The sequence below is a fragment of the Aotus nancymaae genome, unplaced genomic scaffold, assembly GCF_030222135.1.
Source record: "Aotus nancymaae isolate 86718 unplaced genomic scaffold, 86718_ANA_hifiasm-v0.15.2.pri h1tg000106l, whole genome shotgun sequence".
NCBI lineage: Eukaryota > Metazoa > Chordata > Mammalia > Primates > Aotidae > Aotus > Aotus nancymaae.
In genome coordinates this window covers 1,338,329-1,357,495 of record NW_026988521.1, presented here as the reverse complement: position 1 = coordinate 1,357,495, position 19,167 = coordinate 1,338,329, and the positions used below count along the sequence as shown (strand labels likewise).

General features: G+C 60.9%; 1 protein-coding gene across 4 annotated transcripts in view; it reads left to right on the top strand.

Moving 5' to 3' along the window:
* Nucleotides 1-18,659, top strand: part of CHID1 (chitinase domain containing 1) — a 35,505-nt gene extending 16,846 nt beyond the window's left edge. For 2 of the 4 annotated variants that reach the window (XM_021676975.2, XM_064370274.1), the window contains exons 8-13: nt 826-918; nt 8,824-8,925; nt 9,551-9,706; nt 16,742-16,822; nt 17,044-17,086; nt 17,196-18,659. In XM_021676975.2, the coding sequence (XP_021532650.2) occupies nt 826-918; nt 8,824-8,925; nt 9,551-9,706; nt 16,742-16,822; nt 17,044-17,086; nt 17,196-17,294 (574 nt within the window). In that variant the 3' untranslated portion in view covers nt 17,295-18,659. Of the gene's footprint in view, nt 1-825; nt 919-8,823; nt 8,926-9,550; nt 9,707-10,430; nt 11,526-16,741; nt 16,823-17,043; nt 17,087-17,195 lie in introns of those variants that run through there. The other 2 variants (XM_021676977.2, XM_064370275.1) reach the window with 2 other exon arrangements.
* The last annotated feature ends 508 nt before the right edge of the window (nt 18,660-19,167 follow it).

Genomic DNA, 19,167 nt, shown 5'->3' with positions numbered 1-19,167 from the left:
ACCTTCAGGGGACAGAGGAGGTCTACCTGCTCCTCCGTCTGGCCCCCTGCCCAATGCCCTGCCTTCTCCTTCCCTGAGCCACACCAGGTAGGCGTGGCCCTTGGAGTGTCCTGTGGCCACCCTGGGGTCAGTGTCCTGGGCCTGCTGGGGGTGTTTCCTTACCTACTATGTCGTTTTGTTTTGTTTTGTTTTGTTTTGAGATGGAGTCATGCTCTGTTGCCCAGGCTAGAGTGCAGTGGCACGATCTTGGCTCACTGTAACCTCCACCTCCTGGGTTCAAGCGATTCTCCTGCCTCAGACTCCTGAGTAGCTGGGATTACAGGCATGCGGCTACTTTTTGTATTTTTAGTAGAGACAGGGTTTTTCCATGTTGGTCAGGCTGGTCTTGAACTCCTGACCTCAGGTGATCCACCTGCCTCAGCCTCCCAAAGTGCTGGGATTACAGGTGTGAGCTACCAGGCCTGGCCTTTTTTTTTTTTTTTTTTTTTAACCTGCTATGTCTTTAGATGTGTGAAGTGTGATGTGGACACATGGAGCTGTCTCTGGTTGTTTGAGCCCCTCTTTCTGGGGGTCCCTGGGGTGCTGCACAGGCCCCCACTCTGGGGGGCCCCAGAGTGTGAGGAAGTGCTCTGGGTGGATCCTGTGGGGCGTGAGCAGTGTTGTTGGGGCTGCATCCAGAGACCGGCAGGAAGTTCCCACAGAGGGACTCCCCTGCCCTGCTACAGGGTGTCCGTCTGAGGACGGGCCCCAGCCCTCCCGGAGGCAGTGGGTGTCGGGACCCCAGGAGGTGCTGGCGCTTCTGACTCTGCCTCTCGGCTCTTGCAGGGGCCTCATCCACATGCTCACCCACCTGACCGAGGCGCTGCAGCAGGCCCGGCTGCTGACCATTCTGGTCATTCCGCCCGCCATCACCCCCGGGTAAGTGCCGCTTCTTGAGGTGTGGGGGTGGCTGTGGAGGGCTCTGGGGTCAGGGGTAGCCCGTGCAGGATGTCAGCCAGGGGCCCAGTGCCTCCTGCTCACACCCAAACCCATCTGCATACAGACTTCAGCTGCCGCACACACGGGGGTGACCCATAGGGGACAGGCCTCCTGCCTTCCTGCCTGTCAGTGGTTGGAGACTCTCTCCCGCCTGGACATATCAAGACTGCTAAGAAGGCCCTTGAGTGAAGATAGACTCCCAGATGGACTCTGGAGCTCTGAGGTGTTTGGTCATTGAGGCCAAGTGTACCCCCTGCACCCGAGGCAGATTAGGCTGAGGCAGGGACGGCCACAGCTACCACAGTCCAGGGGCCTCCCACTGGGGCGAGGCCCTGCCCAGCTCCGTGAGGCAGCTCTTCTGGAACCCAGAACAGGAGGCAGAGTGCCAGGCACTCCGGTGGGACCAGGAGCGTCTCCCCTGTGCCAGGCACAGAGAAGGCTCCAAGTCAGCATGGGTGTCCCAGGGGCAGACCTGGGGTCTGAGTGGATAGAAGCAGGCTAAGTTGGGGGCCGGCTTGGCTGGGGGCACCCCAGGGGGCTCTGCCCAGGATCCACCAGCTGCTGAGGGGCTCTGCCTCAGTGGTTATGCTCCCACAGCCCAGCGGCGTCACCCTCCCCAGCAAGAACAGGCCCAGGTTCAGGGCTGGGGTCTCGCCTGTGTTCCGGGATCGGGGCCTGCGTCATCCCCCACTCTACATCTTTTTTTTTTTTTTTGAGACGGAGTTTCGCTCTTGTTACCCAGGCTGGAGTGCAATGGCGGGATCTTGGCTCACCGTAACCTCCACCTCCTGGGTTCAAGCAATTCTCCTGCCTCAGCCTCCCAAGTAGCTGGGACTACAGGCATGTGCCACCACGCCCAGCTAATTTTTTTGTATTTTTAGTAGAGATGGGGTTTCACCATGTTGACCAGTATGGTCTCGATTTCTTGACCTCGTGATCCACCCGCCTCGGCCTCCCAAAGTGCTGGGATTATAGGCGTGAGCCACCGCACCCGGCCATCTTTTTTTTCTTTTCTTTTTTTTGTGATGGAGTTTAGCTCTGTTGCCCAGGCTGGAGTACAGTGGTGGAATTTCATCTCACTGCAACCTCCAACTCCCAGGCTCGTGATCCTCCCACCTCCACATCCCAAGTAACTGGGACCACAGGCACATGCCACCACTCCCACCTAATTTTTGTAATTTTAGTAGAGATGGGGTTTTACCATGTTGCTCAGTCTGGTTTGAAACTCCTGACCTTAGGTGATCCACAAGCTTCTGCCTCCCAAAGTGCTGGGGTTACAGGTATCAGCCACCATGCCTGGCCTTTTTTTTCTTTCCTTTTTTAATTTTTTTTCAAGACAGGGTCCAACTCTGTCACCAGGCTGGAGTGTAGTGGCATGATCTCGGCTCACTGTAACCTCTGCCTCCCAGGCTCCAGTGATCCTCCCACCTCAGCCTCCTGAGTAGCTGGGACCACAGGTGCGTCCCACCATACATACCCTGCTAGATTTTGTATTTTTTTGTAGAAATGAGGTTTTGCCATGTTGGCTAGGCTGGTCTTGAACTCCTGGTCTCAAGTGATCCTCCCACCTCATCCTCCTAAGCCACCGTGCCCAGCCTTTTCTGATGTGAGACTCTTATGTCTGACGCTCATGTCCGACCTGTATTCCCAGGGTTTGAAGGGGACAGACAGGGAGTGGTTGGGAGGACTTTGCAGGCCTGGGGCTGGGAGAAATTCCTCAGAGTGGCAGCTACTCCTTGTCCAGAGCCTTTGGGCCTGGCCGCCTCTGTGAGGCTCCTGGGTTGCCCTCTGTGCTTAGGGGAGCTACAGGAGCAGCTGTTGGTGGGACCAGCTCAGGAGCCCAGCGTAGTTTCTGAGGCCAGGGCAGAGGGCCAAGGGGGCCTGCCTTCTGCTGGAGGCTGCCTTTACCTGAGCTTCTGGCCCTAGGCAGGAAGTGGGCAGTCAGAGCTGGGCCAGGCCCCTGCCCCTCACCCCACAGTAACCAAAGCTCGCAGCTCCCTTTGCAGGGCACTGGTGGGGGTGGCGGCTGTAGGGTGGGATGCAGGGCTGGGTCTAGGGGCCGCTTTGACCATGCTGGGGGCAGGGTCAAGGCCTGCGTGGGGATCCCCGGGGAAGTGGGACCCAGCTGGGCGGAGAGCTGGCTTCCCTGCAGAAGTCAGGAGGACCGTTTTATCATCTGTTTATCCTCCCCCCACCCCACCCTGAGGGAAGAGCCGCCTGCTGCAGAGGAGCCTCATAAATGCCTCTCCCTGCTGCAGAACGCAATCATGCTTGTCATTCACCTCACAAGAGCCTTGCTGCCAACACGCAGCCTCTCCCTTTCCAGGGCCGCTGTCCAGGGAACAATGGTTCCGGGAGGGAGGTCTGCGAGCAGCAGGGAGGGGCGGCCCCGTTGCCAAATGCAAATTTATCGTGTCCTTTGTCAGCAGACAGAGGCAGCCCTAACTCAGCTGTCACAGACGCCAGGGGGTCTGGTCCTGGAACTGGGCGCTGTGCTGACCTCCAGCCCTGCTCCCAAGTCACAGTCTGAGCGACGGAGGAGACCCAGAGGCAGAGCCATAGCGTAAACCCCACAGGCCAGTGGGACCAGCAGGCTATCCCCAGGTGTCCGTGTGGTGGTGTGTCCTTGCGTGGGGAGCGGAACCCCTGGGTCTGCCTCCAGTCGGCCTCATGTTTTCTGGGCACCCTTAGCTACTGGGACCCCCTTGGGTCCAGGGAGCTGATCTCAGGAACCCAGGAAGGGCTGGTTTCCTTCCTGGCCCTGCTAGTGCTGTTGGTGGCTTTGTAGGCAGTGGTCCACTCTGAGGTGGGGGGGCCGCATCTCTGGCCATCTCCAGCCCCCGTGGTTTAGGGCAGGCCATCACTAGACCCCCAGCACATTTGCACAGAGGCCCCTGCTCCTGTCCACCTGCCCCTCGCTTGCAGCCTCGGGGGCTGCGGCTGGCCGTGTGCTGGCGTTGTGTGTTGAGGCCTCTCGGGGGGACTGTAACACCCTGTGCAGTGTGGATAGACCGAAGTCCAGGCTGAGTTCAGTCAGGCCCCAAAGGGCTGAAGGGTGCTGGCCAGCCAGTCAGGGAGAGGGCTAGTCCTGCAGGCTGATGGACAGTAGAGCAGCCATCATGACGGGGTGAGGAGGGAGCCCCCAGGGCTGAGCAGGCCGGCACAGAAGACAGGCGACTCAAGGCTGCGGGGAGCAGGTTCAGAAATCCCCGACAGGTGGGCAGGGGGGAGGGGAGCTGTTAAGACTCCTTGGGACAGTCTGTGGGGGCAGGAGCAGGTGTGGGCACTGGCTGCTGGGGACAGACGCCCTGAGCGTGAGAAGTTGCGTGGACAGTGATGCCAGCATCTGTTAGGGTTGGGACTGGTATTTCCTCAGGGCTGCTGTGAGGCCTGGCAGTGATGCCACTATTTCTGTTAGGAATGGGGAATGGTATTCCCTTGGGGCTGCTGTGGGACCCGGCTCTGCAGGTGGCAGCCGCAGGGCCAGGCGGAATGGCTGGCAGGGACTGGTGACCATAGGCTGAGCCCACGTTGACATGGAGCCAACGCCCCTTTTGCGTCAACTGCAACTGTAGATACCACCCGGAGGTGGCAGGTGGTCGGCCGAAGGAAGAGGGGGCATATGCCCCGTGGGGCCAATATCGGGACCAAGGTGGGTGGCTGGGGGTCTCGGAGGTCGCAGGTAGAACATGGGAGTCGTGCTGTGCTGGAGGGACAGTCTGAGTATGTGGCAGGAGGCTGTGGCTCACTCGCCTCAGTCTCCCCCCGGCGTCTGGGAGGACAGTGTTCTGCAGGCTGCAGCCACCCCTGTTCTGGCAACCATGGGGTCCACATGGCTGGAGAGACCTGGTCAGGCCCCGGCCTGGGATTGCTTGTTCCCTCTTTCTGGAAAGGGGGAAAGGAGAGGTGACTTGGGGAGGAGAGTGTGAAGCAGCCAGCTGGGCAGTGCCAAGGCGCCGGGATGCTGGGGTGCACAGCAGTCTATCTCAGCACCAAGCTGGTGCAGGGGCAGCCCCGGCGTCCAGCCATCTGGAGGGGCACTGGTGTTGGTATGGGCCTGGGTCCGGTCGAGGCTGAGTGGGCACTCACCTTCCTTGCCACTGCCTGCATGGGGCCCGCCCAGGACATGGGAGGCGGGAAGCGGGAGGCGGGCAGCCGGCCGCGATGAGCATGTTTTCCTCCCTTCCTTCCTCCCTGGGCTTTCGTTCCTCAGAAACGATTTCAGAACATGGTATTTTCAGTGTGAGCAGTAATTCCTGTTCATCAGAAGTCACACTGCGTCTAATCTGTGGCAAGCTGTTACTTCGTCGCTCAGCCGTGGCAATCCCCCCTTGTCCGGGTGCCACAGGGCACAGAGACAAATGGCTCCGCTGCGGGCTGTCGCGGGTGTGGGTGAGGGACACGGGCTGGGGAGGGGCGGTCCCGGCAGCAGCCCCCGCGCAGCCTGTCTTCCTCACGGGTAGGCGGAGGTCCACGTTCCCAGGTGGTCCCCAGAGCCAGCGCCAGGTGGGGGGTGGCCGGACCGTGGGCCCAGGCCTGGTGTCCTCCCCTCTCTCCCACTGAGGGCCACCGTGAGCTGCTCCCGCCTCGACGGGGCCTGCCTCATCCTTCCTGTTGTGTTACCACCTTTACAGCGTGAGGACCGCTCCCAGCCTGTGGCCGTGGTTGGTCCCGGCTGTAGCAGAGTTGTGGGGTCTGTGGGCAGCTGTGTGAGCCCTGAAGGGAAATGTGGATCATGCCTCATGCATGTCACATGTTGGGTGCAATGAGGGGGTCAGTGTGGAGTCACATCCTGGCAGGACTGTCCCTTCCTGCTTGGGGATGTCATGGAGATGCATTTCTGGTGGAGGCCTGGGGGGCATTTGGTGGTGGTTTCTGTGTCACATTCAGTAGCTGGTGGGAGTCAGATCCTAGACACATGGTTTCATCTACCAAGGCCTTGTGGGTGAAGCCCGCTCTACCAGGAATGCCTGTTGTGGTCAAGGCTATGAGGTGGGTGGGGGGGCACGGAGGTGGCGGGGGCGTGGCAGCTCCATGGCTGTGGGGGAGGCAGGAGAGTCCAGCTCACGGCAGGAGGCCACGTGTCTGATAGCGTGTGAAGCGGGACAGGGTGCTTGGGAGGGCACTGTGGGCACAGGGGTGGGGGTGGTCGGTCTGTGGGATGGGCCCCTGCAGAGCGGAAACTGCGCTGAGAGGGCTGCCATGAGGTTGGCGGAGGAGGAGTCGAAGGGCCAGGGAGTCATGCCGGCCACGGTTGAGGCCAGGCATGGGTGTGTGTGCCTGCAGTCCCAGCTACTCGGGAGGCTGAGGTGGCAGGATCACTTGAGCTCAGGACGTTTTGAGGCTGTAGTGAGCCAAGGTCATGCCACTGCCCTCCAGCCTGGGCAGCAGAGCAGGACCCTGTTTCAAAAGCAGTAGAGAGGGAAAAAAAAGAAAGCAACAAGGACCCCAGAGAAAGGCGGGCGGGAGACCTGGATTCTGAGCCTCGGGAGGCCGCAGTGGATACATGCATGTAGCTGGGCAGGCCGGGAGATGCTCAGTCTCGTTATTCAGGAGGGAAGCGCAAGTGAAAACCACAGGGAGATGGCAGCCCAGGAGCAGCCAGGCTGGTGTGGAGCCCACGCAGCACAGCCCGCGTCAGTCCACGGGCCGCCAAGTGCTGTGGGGCTGGGAGCCAGGCTTTCTGTGTGGGAGGGGCTGGGGGCCGCCTGGGACCGACAGCACTCGCCCTCCAGCAAGGCCTGCTTTTTGCTGCGTCCTCACGTGGCAGAAGCTGTGGTGTCTCTTCTCATAAGGACTCTAACTCCACCGTGGGTCCCATCATTGCTGCCTCGTCTAACCCTAATCACCTCCTCGAGACCCCATCTCCAGAAACCATCTGGTCAGTGGTTAGGACTTCAACATAACCGTTTGTGGGGACATGGCACCCTGTTCACAACAAGGCTGACTGATCGTCTTGCTCTGCCGCCCAGGCTGGAGTGCTGTGCAGTGGCACCATCATGGCTCACTGCAGCCTCCACCTCCTGGGCTCAAGCCATCCTCCCACCTCAGCCCCCCAGGTAGCTGGGACTACAGGCACACACCACCGTACCTGGCTAATTTTTTAATTTTTTTGTAGAGACAGAGTCTTACTGAGTTGCCCAGGCTGGTCTCCAACTCCTGGGCTCAAGAGATCTACCCTCCTCAGCCTCCAAAAATGCTGGGATTACAGGCGTGAGCCATCACACCCAGCCATCTTTCCTTTTTTGAATCAATTAAAAAGGCAAGAGGATTGCTTGAGCCCAGAAGTTCAAGGCTGCAGTGAGACAGGATTGTGCCACTGCACTCCAGCCTGGGTGACACAGAGACCCCATCTCAAAATAAGAAAAAGGAAATGACCTTGGGTGTGGGAGAGAGGACCTGGATGGAGGCCTTGGCCCAGCGGGAGGCTGCAGGGCGGGGAGGGTCCTGTGGACACCTGGATTTGGGGCTGCGGTCTTAGGGGCTCCTGGCTATAGGGAGGGGCCCAGGCACTGAGGGAGGCCACCGGGAGGTGACAGGCATAACACTGGGGGGTGTTTGTCGGGCTTCCAGGGAGGCTGACCATGCCTGAGCAGTGACGCTGGGCAGGCAGGGCTCCAGGAAGAGAGATCAGGGCTGAGGGGACCATGGATGATGCCCCACGTCCCTGCAGACTCTGGGGCCTGGGTCTCATGGTACCCAGCAGAGGAGGCAGGCCCAGACCTTGGACCTGGCAGACTCAAGGCAAGGGCTGGGATAAAGCTGCACATCTGGAGAGGGGCTCCTCAGACCTGCCAGGTGGGTCCAGGGATCTGCAGGGGCATCTTTGGCCCTCATGCCCCTGAGAGAGGCTCCGGCAGTGCCCCCCAGCACTGAGGCCCCAGCATGGTCTGTATTTGGGAGCCCAGTGACCTTGAGCAGAAGAGGGGTCACAGCCTCACTGCCTCACAGGGACCCACCTCGCCTCTGTGGGTGCTGCTGCTCTGGCCGCACCCTGCCCTGTGTCCTGCTGCCGTGAAGGCCCTCAGCCCTCAGCGTTGACCTTTGTGTGCCCCTCCCGTCTCCCCTCTGCTCAGACCTGGTGTGGAGCGGCCATCGGCGAGCACTCAGCTGTCCCTGGGCCAGGCGGGAGGGCTGCCCCAGGAGACACTGGTCCCCAGTGGATCTAGGTCAGGAAGGCGGGTCCCCAAGGGAAGGGCTGCCATTCCAAGATGGCCCAGGGCCGCTTCCTCCTCGGTGCCCATACCACAGGTGTCTGCAGCCAACCACCTGCCCTGGTGCCCACTCCCCTGTGCTGGGGAATGTACCACACAGCCCTGCTCTGTCCTGGGAGCCAAGCATTTGTCCTTCCCTTCTCCCTGCTGAAGTCCAGAGAGGGCTTTGGACAGCCTGGCTGGGTCAGGCCGATGCTGAGTGACCTTGAGGGCTGGCGTCCCAGGAGCTGGCTCTGCTTTCAGGGAGGCTTTGTTGCAGACCCTGGGTGGGGACGCTCCTGGGAGCCTGGATCTGCCAGCTCCATCTCAGCGGCCCCATCTCTCTGCAGTGGCCCATCCTCTTAGCTGCTTTCCACTGACCTTGCCCCTCCATGGGCAGCTCTGGCCCAGGTTTTCCTGCTGTTAGCCCTGTTTTCAGCTGTAACTTGGTCTCAGAGAGGCCTCTGGGCCCACGTGACCACATCCTCCTGTCTTCCCCAGGCCCCAGCCTTTATGGCCCCGACCCAGCTGCAGGCTGCCCCCACCCCACGGAAAAAGTCCAAGGCCCACACAGCCAGCTTGCTCTCACCCCAGCTGGGCAGGGGCTTCAGACAGCGCAGAGTAACCTGAGGTGGCCGTACCTGTCTTGCAGGACCGACCAGCTGGGCATGTTCACGCACAAGGAGTTTGAGCAGCTGGCCCCTGTGCTGGATGGTTTCAGCCTCATGACCTACGACTACTCCACAGCGCACCAGTGAGTGTGGACCTGGGGGGCTCCTGGGTACAGCAGGCTCCACAGCACAGCAGTGAGTGTGGACCTGGGGGGCTCCTGGGTACAGCAGACACAGCTACAGTCTGTGGCTCTGTGCATAAGGCCACCTGCTGAGCCTGGATGCCCAGCTGGGGAAAGCCGGTGGCACTGCACCCGCTCCGTGCCCTGTGGTAGTTACATGGGTGGGGCCCTGCCTGGGTGGAGCTGGGTCATGGGGGGACACAGGCACAGTCCTGATGCTGCCCTGTCCTCCTTGGTCTGAGCCACACTGCTCTGGGAGGGCCGTGTGACACAGGCACAGGCAGGGACACCGCAGCAAGGATGCCTTCGAGGCCTCGTGTCTGCTGACCCCTTCCCACCTGTGTCATGCGGACTCCTGCCTGTGGCTCTGGGGTGGGGAGCCGCACATGAGTGCCTGGCCCTGGATGTGGGTGCTTCATGGGGCCCGCTCTGCTGACAGCCCTTTAACATGGATCGTTTCTGTTCTTCCCAACTTTGGAGAGGCAGCTGCAGCCTGGGGAGAAGGCATCCCTCAGTGGAAGGCCCCAGCAGGCTCAGGAGCATGACCCTCCCTGTTGCTGAAACTCACTCACCCCTTGCCCTGCAGGCCTGGCCCTAACGCACCCCTGTCCTGGGTTCGAGCTTGCGTCCAGGTCCTGGACCCCAAGTCCAAGTGGCGCAGCAAAATCCTCCTGGGACTCAACTTCTACGGTATGGACTATGCAACCTCCAAGGATTCCCGGGAGCCCATTGTTGGGGCCAGGTGAGCCAAGGACTCTTCCTGCCGTGCTGAAAGTGTCACCCGGTGTGGGTGGGTGTCGGAGGATGGGGAGGGTCCCAGTCCTCGGGGGCTTGTGTACCAGAGTCAGAGATGGGGCTGGGCCAGGAGCCAGTCATGCTTGCCGCCCACCCCACCTGGTCGCCACCCACAACACCGCCACGTTAGCTGTCACCACATCTGCGTGAGGCTGCGACAGGCTTCCCCGCCTGCCAGCCTTGCCCTGCAGCACCCGGGCCGGAGCGGGGCCTCCCGCGGTGAATGCGGGCCTGATCTCCTGCCTTGTGCATTCCTCGTGTGCTGTGCCAGTGCGGTTTCCTGATGGCATCAGTTAACTCGTTTCTAGAGGACGCTCCTCCCGGCTGCAGGGTTCTGGCTGTCGGTTCTCCCATCGGCACTTGGAGTTCGTTGCCGCCCTCCTCCCTGCTTTTAGGACCATCTTGTATTTTTCGCTGGTTTGAACAATTTGATTGACGTGTTTCATTTTCCTTTTGCTTAGTGTTCATGGAGCCTCTGGAATCTGTGCGTTTATACTCAGCAAATTTGGAAAATTTGGGCAGATTCTTGAAATTTTTTTTCTGTTTCTTCCCTTCTCCCCTTTCTTTTGGAGACTGCAAACACTGGGCCCACTGAACATGTCCCACAGCTCACAGATACACCTTCTACTCTTGGGGATCGTTTTTTCTCTGTTTTGTTTTTTTCGAGACAGGGTCTGATGCTGTCATCCAGGATGCAGTGCAAAGGCATGATCACAGCTCACTGCAGCCTCAGCCTCCGGGGCCGAAGCCATCCTCCCACCTCCGCCGCCCAATAGCTGGGACCACAGGCGCGCACCACCACGCCCCACTAATTTCTGTATATTTTTGTAGAGACCAGGTTTTGCCGTGTTGTCCAGGCTGGTCTCAAATTTCTAGGCTCAAGTGATTGTCCTGCCTCGGCCTCCCAAGGTGCTGGGATTGACAGGTGTGAGCCCCAAGCCTGGCCTGGTCATTGTTCTTGCTGCTCCCAACCTGTCGTCAGTCCCGTCCAGCGCTTTTGTCACCTCACATGTCGTAACTCAACTTTCTTATTTTTATTTTATTTTTATTTTTTTGAGACGGAGTCTCGCTCTGTCGCCCAGGCTGGAGTGCAGTGGCACAATCTCTGCTCACTGTGACCTCCACCTCCCGAGTCCAAGCGATTCTCCTGCCTCAGCCTCTCTAGTAGCTGGGACCACAGGCGTGCGCCACCACACCCGGCTAATTTTTTGCATTTTTAGTAGAGGCGGGGTTTCACGGTGTTAGCCAGGATGGTCTCGATCTCCTGACCTCGTGATTCGCCCACCTCAGCCTCCCAAAGCGCTGGGATTACAGGCGTGAGCCACCGCGCCTGGCCCATTTTTTATTTTTTGAGATGCAGTTTCACTATGTTGCCCAGGCTGGTCTCGAACTCCTAGGCTCAAGTGATCCTCCTACCTCGGCCTCCCAAAGTGCTGCAGTGACAGGCATGAGCCACCGAGCCTGGCCAGCATGTGATTCTCATGTCTGGAGGCTTGTTTGGGGTCACTTTACGTGTTCCGTGTCTCCACTAAACTTTTGCACGTTGGGATTCAGTTGGAATAACTGCTCAGTGCCCTCGTCTGCTGATGCCGATATCAGGGTGGGTTTCCGTGGGCTGGTTTTCCTCCTCAATCGGGGTCCCATCGTGCTGGCTTTCTGTGGGCCTGGTACTCTTGGGCTGATGCCTCAGACATTGCAGATTTTACTGTGTTGGGTGCTGGGTGTTTTGGCATTTTTATAAATCATACTAATCTTTGTTCTGGGTGCAGTTGAGTCTCAGAAAGTTTTAGTGACTCATTTTTCTGGAGAACCTGGTCCTTTTTGTGGAGGCCTCAGCTGTCATCTTTATGAGTCTCTGCAGGTCCCCCACAGGCCTGCCCTCCGTGAGGGGTGTGTGCGTGCGTCAGCCCAGGCAGTGAGCAGAGGCCAGACCATCTGCCCTGCTTCCTCCTGGTTGGCCATGGAGGGGGCAGAGGTAACTGCTAGATTCTCAGGTTCTGAGGGTGGCCGCGGTCGGTAGGGGAGTGTGTCTGGCCAGCATTCCCTGCCTGGCCTCCAAGGCTGCCCTCCCTGAGCCCCTCCACGGCAGATGTCAGGTGGGCCAGGTTGCAAGACCAGGGTCGTGTATGGTGGTCCTGTAGGGAGGCTTTCCCCCGACACGCTACTCTCTGTCCACACCGCTGGTTCTGGGATCCAGCACAGGCCCGGGCTCCTGCCGTTCTCTGGCTTCTGGCCCTGGGTTTGCTCTGGGTCACTGAGCAGGGCCTGACGCTGCTGTGGGGATGGACACGAGGGGGTGCGGGCTGAGGAGGGCCTGGGTCCAGCCTGGGCAGCAGGAGCCTGGCATCTCCTCTCCCACATCTCACCCAGTGGGTCAGTGAGAAGTCAGCCACTCCTGAGACACTCGGGGCTGTGCACAGGCAAGGGCGCTGTCCCAGGGCCCCTGGCTTGTTTGGATCCCCTGCTGCTGCTGAGATGGGACACGGGTCAGTCACTGGCGCCAGCTCACATGTCCCTGCCTTGCCAGGTGAGGGGCCTGGCCGCCCTGTCTGCCCCATGGCTGTCATTTCCGTCAGGGCTGCTCTGTGCGCCTGTGTCCCCTGCACCATCCCCCACCACGGCCCTCCTTTGACACTGGGAATCCCAGGAAGGCTCTGGAAGCACAGCTCATCTCCCCGCCGTCCCCCATCCCTGACAAGGCCTGGTTCTGGGGCCTTTTGGGTAGAGCCATGTAGAGCTCGGGCTCCCAGCCAGGGTCCCCTGTGCAAAGCAAGAGGCCTCCCCATGTGCCCAGCCCTGACTCCACTCCAGCTGTGGGCTCTGCTTACCCAGACCTTCGGGAAAGCCTCACTTCTGGTTGGCTTTGAAAGGGACACAGTATTGGCCTTGAGTCTCACCCGTGCTGGTCTTCAGGGGCAGCTGTAACAAAGCCACCAACGGGGCCGCCTACAGGACAGCTGCTTCTCAGTCCCGGGGCCGGAGGTCAGAGATGAGACGATGCCCTGGCCCTGGGCAGCGCCGGCAAGCCCCTCCTCCCACCAGCGGCCTGGGCTGGCTTCAGAGCCCTGGGGGAGCTCCTGGGGGGCCCGAGGAGGTGCTTCTCTCGACACACGCTCCCGAGGCTGGGCTGGGCCTCGTGCTCTTTTCCCCCACCAGGCTGTGTCTTCTGCCTGCTGCGTCCGGGACACGCAGTCACTTCCTCAGGGCAGCTCAGGGTGGGTCACAGCATTCCGTGATCGTGGAATGGCTACACCTTTGGAGCCAGTACAGCCCCGGTCACTGGTTGGTCAAGTCTAAGGGGTGCTGTGTGTGGTGACTCACACCTGTAATCCTAACAGTTTGGGAGGCCGAGATGGGAGGATCATTTGAGGCCAGGAGTTTGAAACCTGCTTGGGCCACATAGCAAAACCCTCGTCTCTAAAAAATATTAAAAGTTAGTGTGGTGTTGCATAGCTGCAGTCCCGGCTATGCAGGAGGCTGAGGTGGGAGGATGGCTGGAGCCCGGGAGATCTAGGCTACAATGAGCTATGGTCACGGCGTCGCACTCCAGCCTGGTGACAGAACAGGACCCCATCTCTTTTTGTTTTTGAGATGGTGTTTCACTCTTGTCACCCAGGCTGGAGTGCAGTGGCTTGATCTCAGCTCACTTCAGCCTCTCACAGGTTCAAGTGATTCTCCTGCCTCAGCCACCCAAGTAGCTGGGACTACAGGTGTATGCCACCATGCCCGACTAGTTTTTTGTATTTCTAGTCACTGCGCCCAGTGACCCTATCAAAAAAAAAAATCGAGTCTGGGGAGAGGCGGCCACCTAACTTGGGCTGTGGGTGTGGGCCAGGAAGGGCCTGGAGGCTCCGTCACCACATCTGGTAATTGCATCCCGTTGGCAGCCTCCCAGGCTTTGGAGCACGTCCCTGGTTTTCTGGAGTCCCTTCTCCAAGACCAGTTTCCAAGCTGGTCTCCATGGGGTGACCCCCCCGTCAGGAGGTTCAAGAACGTCTTTCTTGTCCTTGCTCTGCCTTCTCCGTAGAAACACCTAGAACGCCCTCTGCATCCCCGGTCCTCCTGATTCCTCCATGGCGCGTCTGGGTGTTTTGTGTGTACATCCTGTTTGGATTTCCTTGACCCTTTCCAGTTGAGGCCTCGTGAGCGTTTTTGAGTCACAAGGATAAAGTTCACGTGGACCGTTTGAGAGCGGCATTCGGTTCGCCCACAGAATTGTGCGGCCCTCACTGCGCTCCCTGTGCCTTTCCTGCCCCCAGCCTGTGTCCACCTCCAGCCCGCCGTCTCTATGGGTTTGTCTGTTCCGGACCGTTCTGTCAGGTTCTTTGCGTCCTCGTTCCTCGCACGCCCCTCTCTGTGTGCTGCTCCCTCCTGCGTGCTCCCCGAATCCACCCCCTCCCTCTCAGGCAGGCCCCCGCCCGCTCTCCCCTCCCTGTGGCCGGTGCCTGCTCCCCGAAGGACCCGTGTGGCCCTTGTTCCTCCTGAGAGCCTGGCCCCCTCACACCAGCCATGGTCCTGGGGCCTCATAAGCCCTCAAGGGAGGTCCCAGTTATCAGCCTGGGTGGCCGCTCAGGTCCCCAAGGGTCCAGCCCCTCTGGGTGTCTGTGGCCCTCAGAGGATGGTCCTCCCTGCGCCATGGGCCTGGACTCACTCCTACCTGCAGCTGCCCCACCCGTACACCCAGTGGCCTCACCCTCCCTTCCCGGGAGTGAGTCTTGGACCCTCCCTGGGCTTTTGGGAACTGGGCACACACTCCCAGCCAGCACCTGGCTCCTGCTTCTCCTCATCCCCAGTGCCTGCTTGGGAGTAGCGATTCCCAGGGCTGGGGTCCCTGTCAGTGCCCTGGTCATGGCTGCCCCCACAGCGTGGTCACCACCCCCATGCCAAACCACCAGCCTGAGCGGGAGGTACCCAGTTCTCTCAGGGGTCCTGGCCACCCCCAGCCTCACCTCCTCCTGGAGGCAGCAGATTTTGAGGGGTGACCACAAAGGCCCCCCAGGAGGAGGAGTCTGTGGCATGGCTAGAGCTCCCCATAGCTCGAGGGCCCCTGCCCTGTGGCGTCTGTCCACTACCCTGCCTGTCTCATTCTCACAGAGCCACTCAGCAGATATTGCATGGGGAAGCTGCAAATTAACGCCTCGAGTGCCATTTCAGTGAAGGACAAAGCAGTGATCTTAGAGCTGTCTGAGGGGGTTGTGGCTATGCCTGCAGCTGCCTCCATGACGTTGCCTGGCCCAGCCCCAGGAGGGCGGAGGTCCAGCAGAGCTTTTCCAGGCCTGGGATGGCTGGAGCTGCCAGCCACTGCTGCCACCCACTGCCAGCATCTAGATGGGCTGGGTACAGTGGCTCACGCCTGTAATCCCAGCACTGGGAGGCTGCGGCAGGTGGATCACTCGAGGTCAGGAGTTCCACCTGGCTAACATGGAGAAACCCCATCTCTACTAAAAATACCAAAACCATCTGGGCATGGTGGCGGGTGCCTGTGGTCCCAGGCAGAGGTGGGAGAATCGCTTGAGCCCAGGAGGTGGAGGTTACAGTGAGCTGAGATCGCGCCACTGCACTCCAGCCTGGGCGAAGGCAACAAAACCAGGTGTTTTGGGGAAACTCTGGCTTGGGGAGGCTGCCCAAGTGCCATGTCCCACCCTCCCTGCTGTGTCTCCCGGGGTCTGAAGTCTGCAGAGCAGCCCCCGTCCACCCCATGCCCCGAAAGGCCAGAGCTACCCCATGGGGTCTGGCACTCTCTCAAGCACTGCTGGGCGGGTGGCACCTGCTCCCCCTCATGGCTCTGAAGTGACATATGCCCTAGTCTGGAAGAGGCTCCCGGGGCCGGGGGGCCTCTGCCCTGCTCAGGACAACAGCAGCCCCTCCCTGTTTGGGAGCCTCGAGCGTCCCACACCTCTTGGGCAGGAGCGCTGGGAAGGTGGGTCGAGGTGCAGTCCCGTGGCCACCATTTCTCACTCGGATGAACCCCACACTGTCCAGCCCTGATCCCTTAGCGTCCTGCGGATGCCAATGCCATGCGGCCCAGGTCGCCATGCCCCTGCAGCTGCCCACTGCCTGTCCTCCCCTCCCTCCATGGCACCTGGGCTGTAGGCTCCAGGCCAGGCCTCCTCCCTGTGGCTGCAGCCCCAGGCATTTGGGGGGCACCGTCCTCACACAGCAGGCATGGGTCATATTCCACTGTCAGCCACCGTCACCTGCACAGACTCCTGCTGCAGAGACCAGAAGCTTCTAGAACCATCTGTTGGTGCTGCTGTGGCCCAGTGTTCTGGAACCACCTGCCCTGGTCCCAGGTGTGCAGTGAGCTGTGCACACACTCAGGGACCCCCGTGACCTTCTGGAAAGCACAGTCCTGTCCCCGGCACCTTGGGACTGAGCTGTCCTCCGTGTGAAGGACCGGTGGCTCTCACAGCCCTGGCTCCCGGTGCTCAGGAGGGGCCTGCTGTGGTGCAGGGCATAGGGTGGTCACTTCGAGACTGAGGCAGATGCAGCCTTTGAAACGGTGCAGAAACCATTGCCCTGGGCAGCCATCCCCAAGACCAGGCCTGCCCGTCAGTGCAGGGCCTGCAGCAGGGCCAGGGCAGCCTGAGGCCTGCCTGGTTGGCCTCTCACCTTCTGTCTGGGTAGTGAGGAGCCCCCATCCAGCAGCCACTGCACAGCCTGAGGGCCACCGCCAGGGTCAGGCAACTTCAGGCCCCCATGTCACCCTCCAGATCAGAGTATTGAGGACTCAGTGGAGTGGCTTCTCCCGAGGAGGCTACTGGAAAGATGTGTTTTCTGAGGATTCCTAAAATACAGGAACTGAGGCTCCAGCCTCCCCTCCCACACCAGCCATCGTCCCCGAGACCACTGGGACAGTGGCTCCCTTGACCTGCTGCCCTTAGTGGCCCTGCCCCTGCTGATAGCCACAGCCTCTGTGGGTGCAGCATGGGGCCGTGGGGGAGCGGGCGGAGCTCCAAAACCCACATCCTGGTCTCCCCAGGTACATCCAGACACTGAAGGACCACAGGCCCCGGATGGTGTGGGACAGCCAAGCCTCAGAGCACTTCTTCGAGTACAAGAAGTGAGTGTTGGGACATGGGTGGCCGCCTTGGCCTCCATGTGCAGGGTGGGGCCTTGGGGGTGGAAGTGGGGGAGCCCACTTGTCACTCCCACCCCGGTGCACAGCAGGACGGCACATGGCCACCTGGCAGGGGGAGGACGGGACCTGCACTGTGGCTGTCGGGGGAGGCGGCCCGGGGCCAGCAGAGCTGGCAGATGGGCGACAGTCCCCTTGTCTTGCAGGAGCCGCAGCGGGAGGCACGTCGTCTTCTACCCAACCCTGAAGGTGCGTGTGCTGCCGGCCACGTGACAGGGGGTCCAGGCAGTGCTGCTCGGCATGGAGGGCGTCCCTGGGTGCTGGCCCAGGAGGCGCTCACCCGTCTGCCTGTGCCCAGTCCCTGCAGGTGCGGCTGGAGCTGGCGCGGGAGCTGGGCGTCGGGGTCTCCATCTGGGAGCTGGGCCAGGGCCTGGACTACTTCTACGACCTGCTCTAGGCAGGCACGGCAGCCCACGGTGGACGGGTTCTTTCCTAAGCCCTGGAGTGAGTGACCGGGTCCGAAATACAGGCCTCCACTCCGTTTGCTGTGATGGGTTTGCCGAGGTCCTCAGTGGGGTTCCTGGGCACCGTGTGACTCCCACCCTCCCATGAGGGGTCCCTGCCCTGGGATGAGTCCTGGCTGAGGGGCACCTTGAGAGCTCGAGCCCCTCCCACCTGGGCACTGCCAGCTGCCTCCTGTCGGCTGGTCAGGGAGGACCCCCTCTGCCTGCCCCACCAGGACAGCCGGGCTCAGGCCTTTCTGGGCTGCTTCTCAGGTCCTGGGCTGGAAGTGGGTTTGGAAGCTGTGGAACAGTCCCAGACTCACCCACTCCTGGACTCCAGGGCCCTGGCAGTGGCAGAGCTGAGAGCCCCGCCCCCACACCTGCCACACACCTGGGCAGCCACAGCACATGTGCGTCACCTGCAGAGAGCCACCCAGACGTCCTCACGGAGCCCAGCATGGCAAAGATGCAGGGGCTGCCCTGGAGATGGGCTCAGAGGAGCCTGGCCCGCCCTCTTGAAACTGGCCCTGGACCCTAGCTCAGCTCTGCCGCCTCAGGTGGTGCGACCCCCAGGCCAGCCTGGCCACGTCAGGGAGCATGAGAGGGGCAACGGCAGGACCTGTGGGCCAAGTCAGGACAGGCATTTCCACTGAGGGGTGGGGCAGTGTCCAGGACTGCGGAGGCCCTGGGGAATTTGGGGGCATCATGAGCCGAGGCCTGGCAGCCCTTGTTTCCCTGCCCCCAGCTGCCATCTTGTCCTTGGCTGGCCGTGAAGCCTCCCCTTCTCACCAGTGAGGCCTGCGGGGCTGAGGTGGGCATCAGAGGACATGGGCGATGCATGTCACGGGCAGGGCCTCAGAGGGACGGAAGTGAGTCAGGGAGTGGGTGGGCCTGGGCGTCCCTCACTGATTATGCCGTGGGTGGGGACAGTGAGGCCAGGGTGGGCACTAGGGTCCTGGTTTAGAATCTGTAACGTTAGGAGGCAGGGGGTGGGGGGTCAGGACGTCCCCAGCCAGTGGTGAGGGAGCACAGTGGGGTCTCTTCCACGGGTAGGAGCTGAGGAGGAGGTCCTGAGTGGGACCCAAGGCACCCACATGTGAGAAAGGCGCCACCTGGACGTCAGGGAGGTCTGCGTGTCGCCACACTGCAGGTGCGGTGCAGCCGTTCCACCTCGTTGCCTGCTGCGGATGTAGGAGCTGCAGGGGGTGCTGGGTGCTGTGGCTCACGCTTGGAATCCCAGGACTTTGGGAAAGCCGTGGTGGGAGGAACGCTGGGCTGAAACCCCATCTCTGCCCCCGGAAATACAAAAATCATCAGGATGTAGTGGTGTGTGCCTGTAGTCCCAGCTACTCAGGAGACTGAGGTGGGAGGATCGGTTGAGGAGGTTGAGGCTTAGTGATCTGTTAGGACTGCACTCCAGCCTGGGTCACAGGCAAAAAGCTGCCACTGGCTTTGTACCCGACAGGTTCTCTGGGGTCCTGTGGCTGCCGTTGAAGTGAGGGTGGTGGGGCCTGGGGCCGGGCACTGCCAGGTCAGTGTGGGTGTGGGCAGGGGTGGGGATGCCACACAGGATGGGATGCCTGGAGTGGGCTGTGTCCCCGGGGGCGTGGGGAGAGGGTGAGGCAGGCATGAGCTGGAAATTGAGATTGTGGGGTGCAGTTTGGGGATCAGATGCCCCAATCTGAACTATCATCCCTGTGGCTGGTGTCCCCATCACAACCTGCATGGGGGGTGCCCACAGCCACAGGGCTCTGCCTAAGCACCATTCATGCCAGAGGCTGCTCTGTCCAGGCCTGGGTACCAAAGGGGAAGATGGGGTGGGGGGGA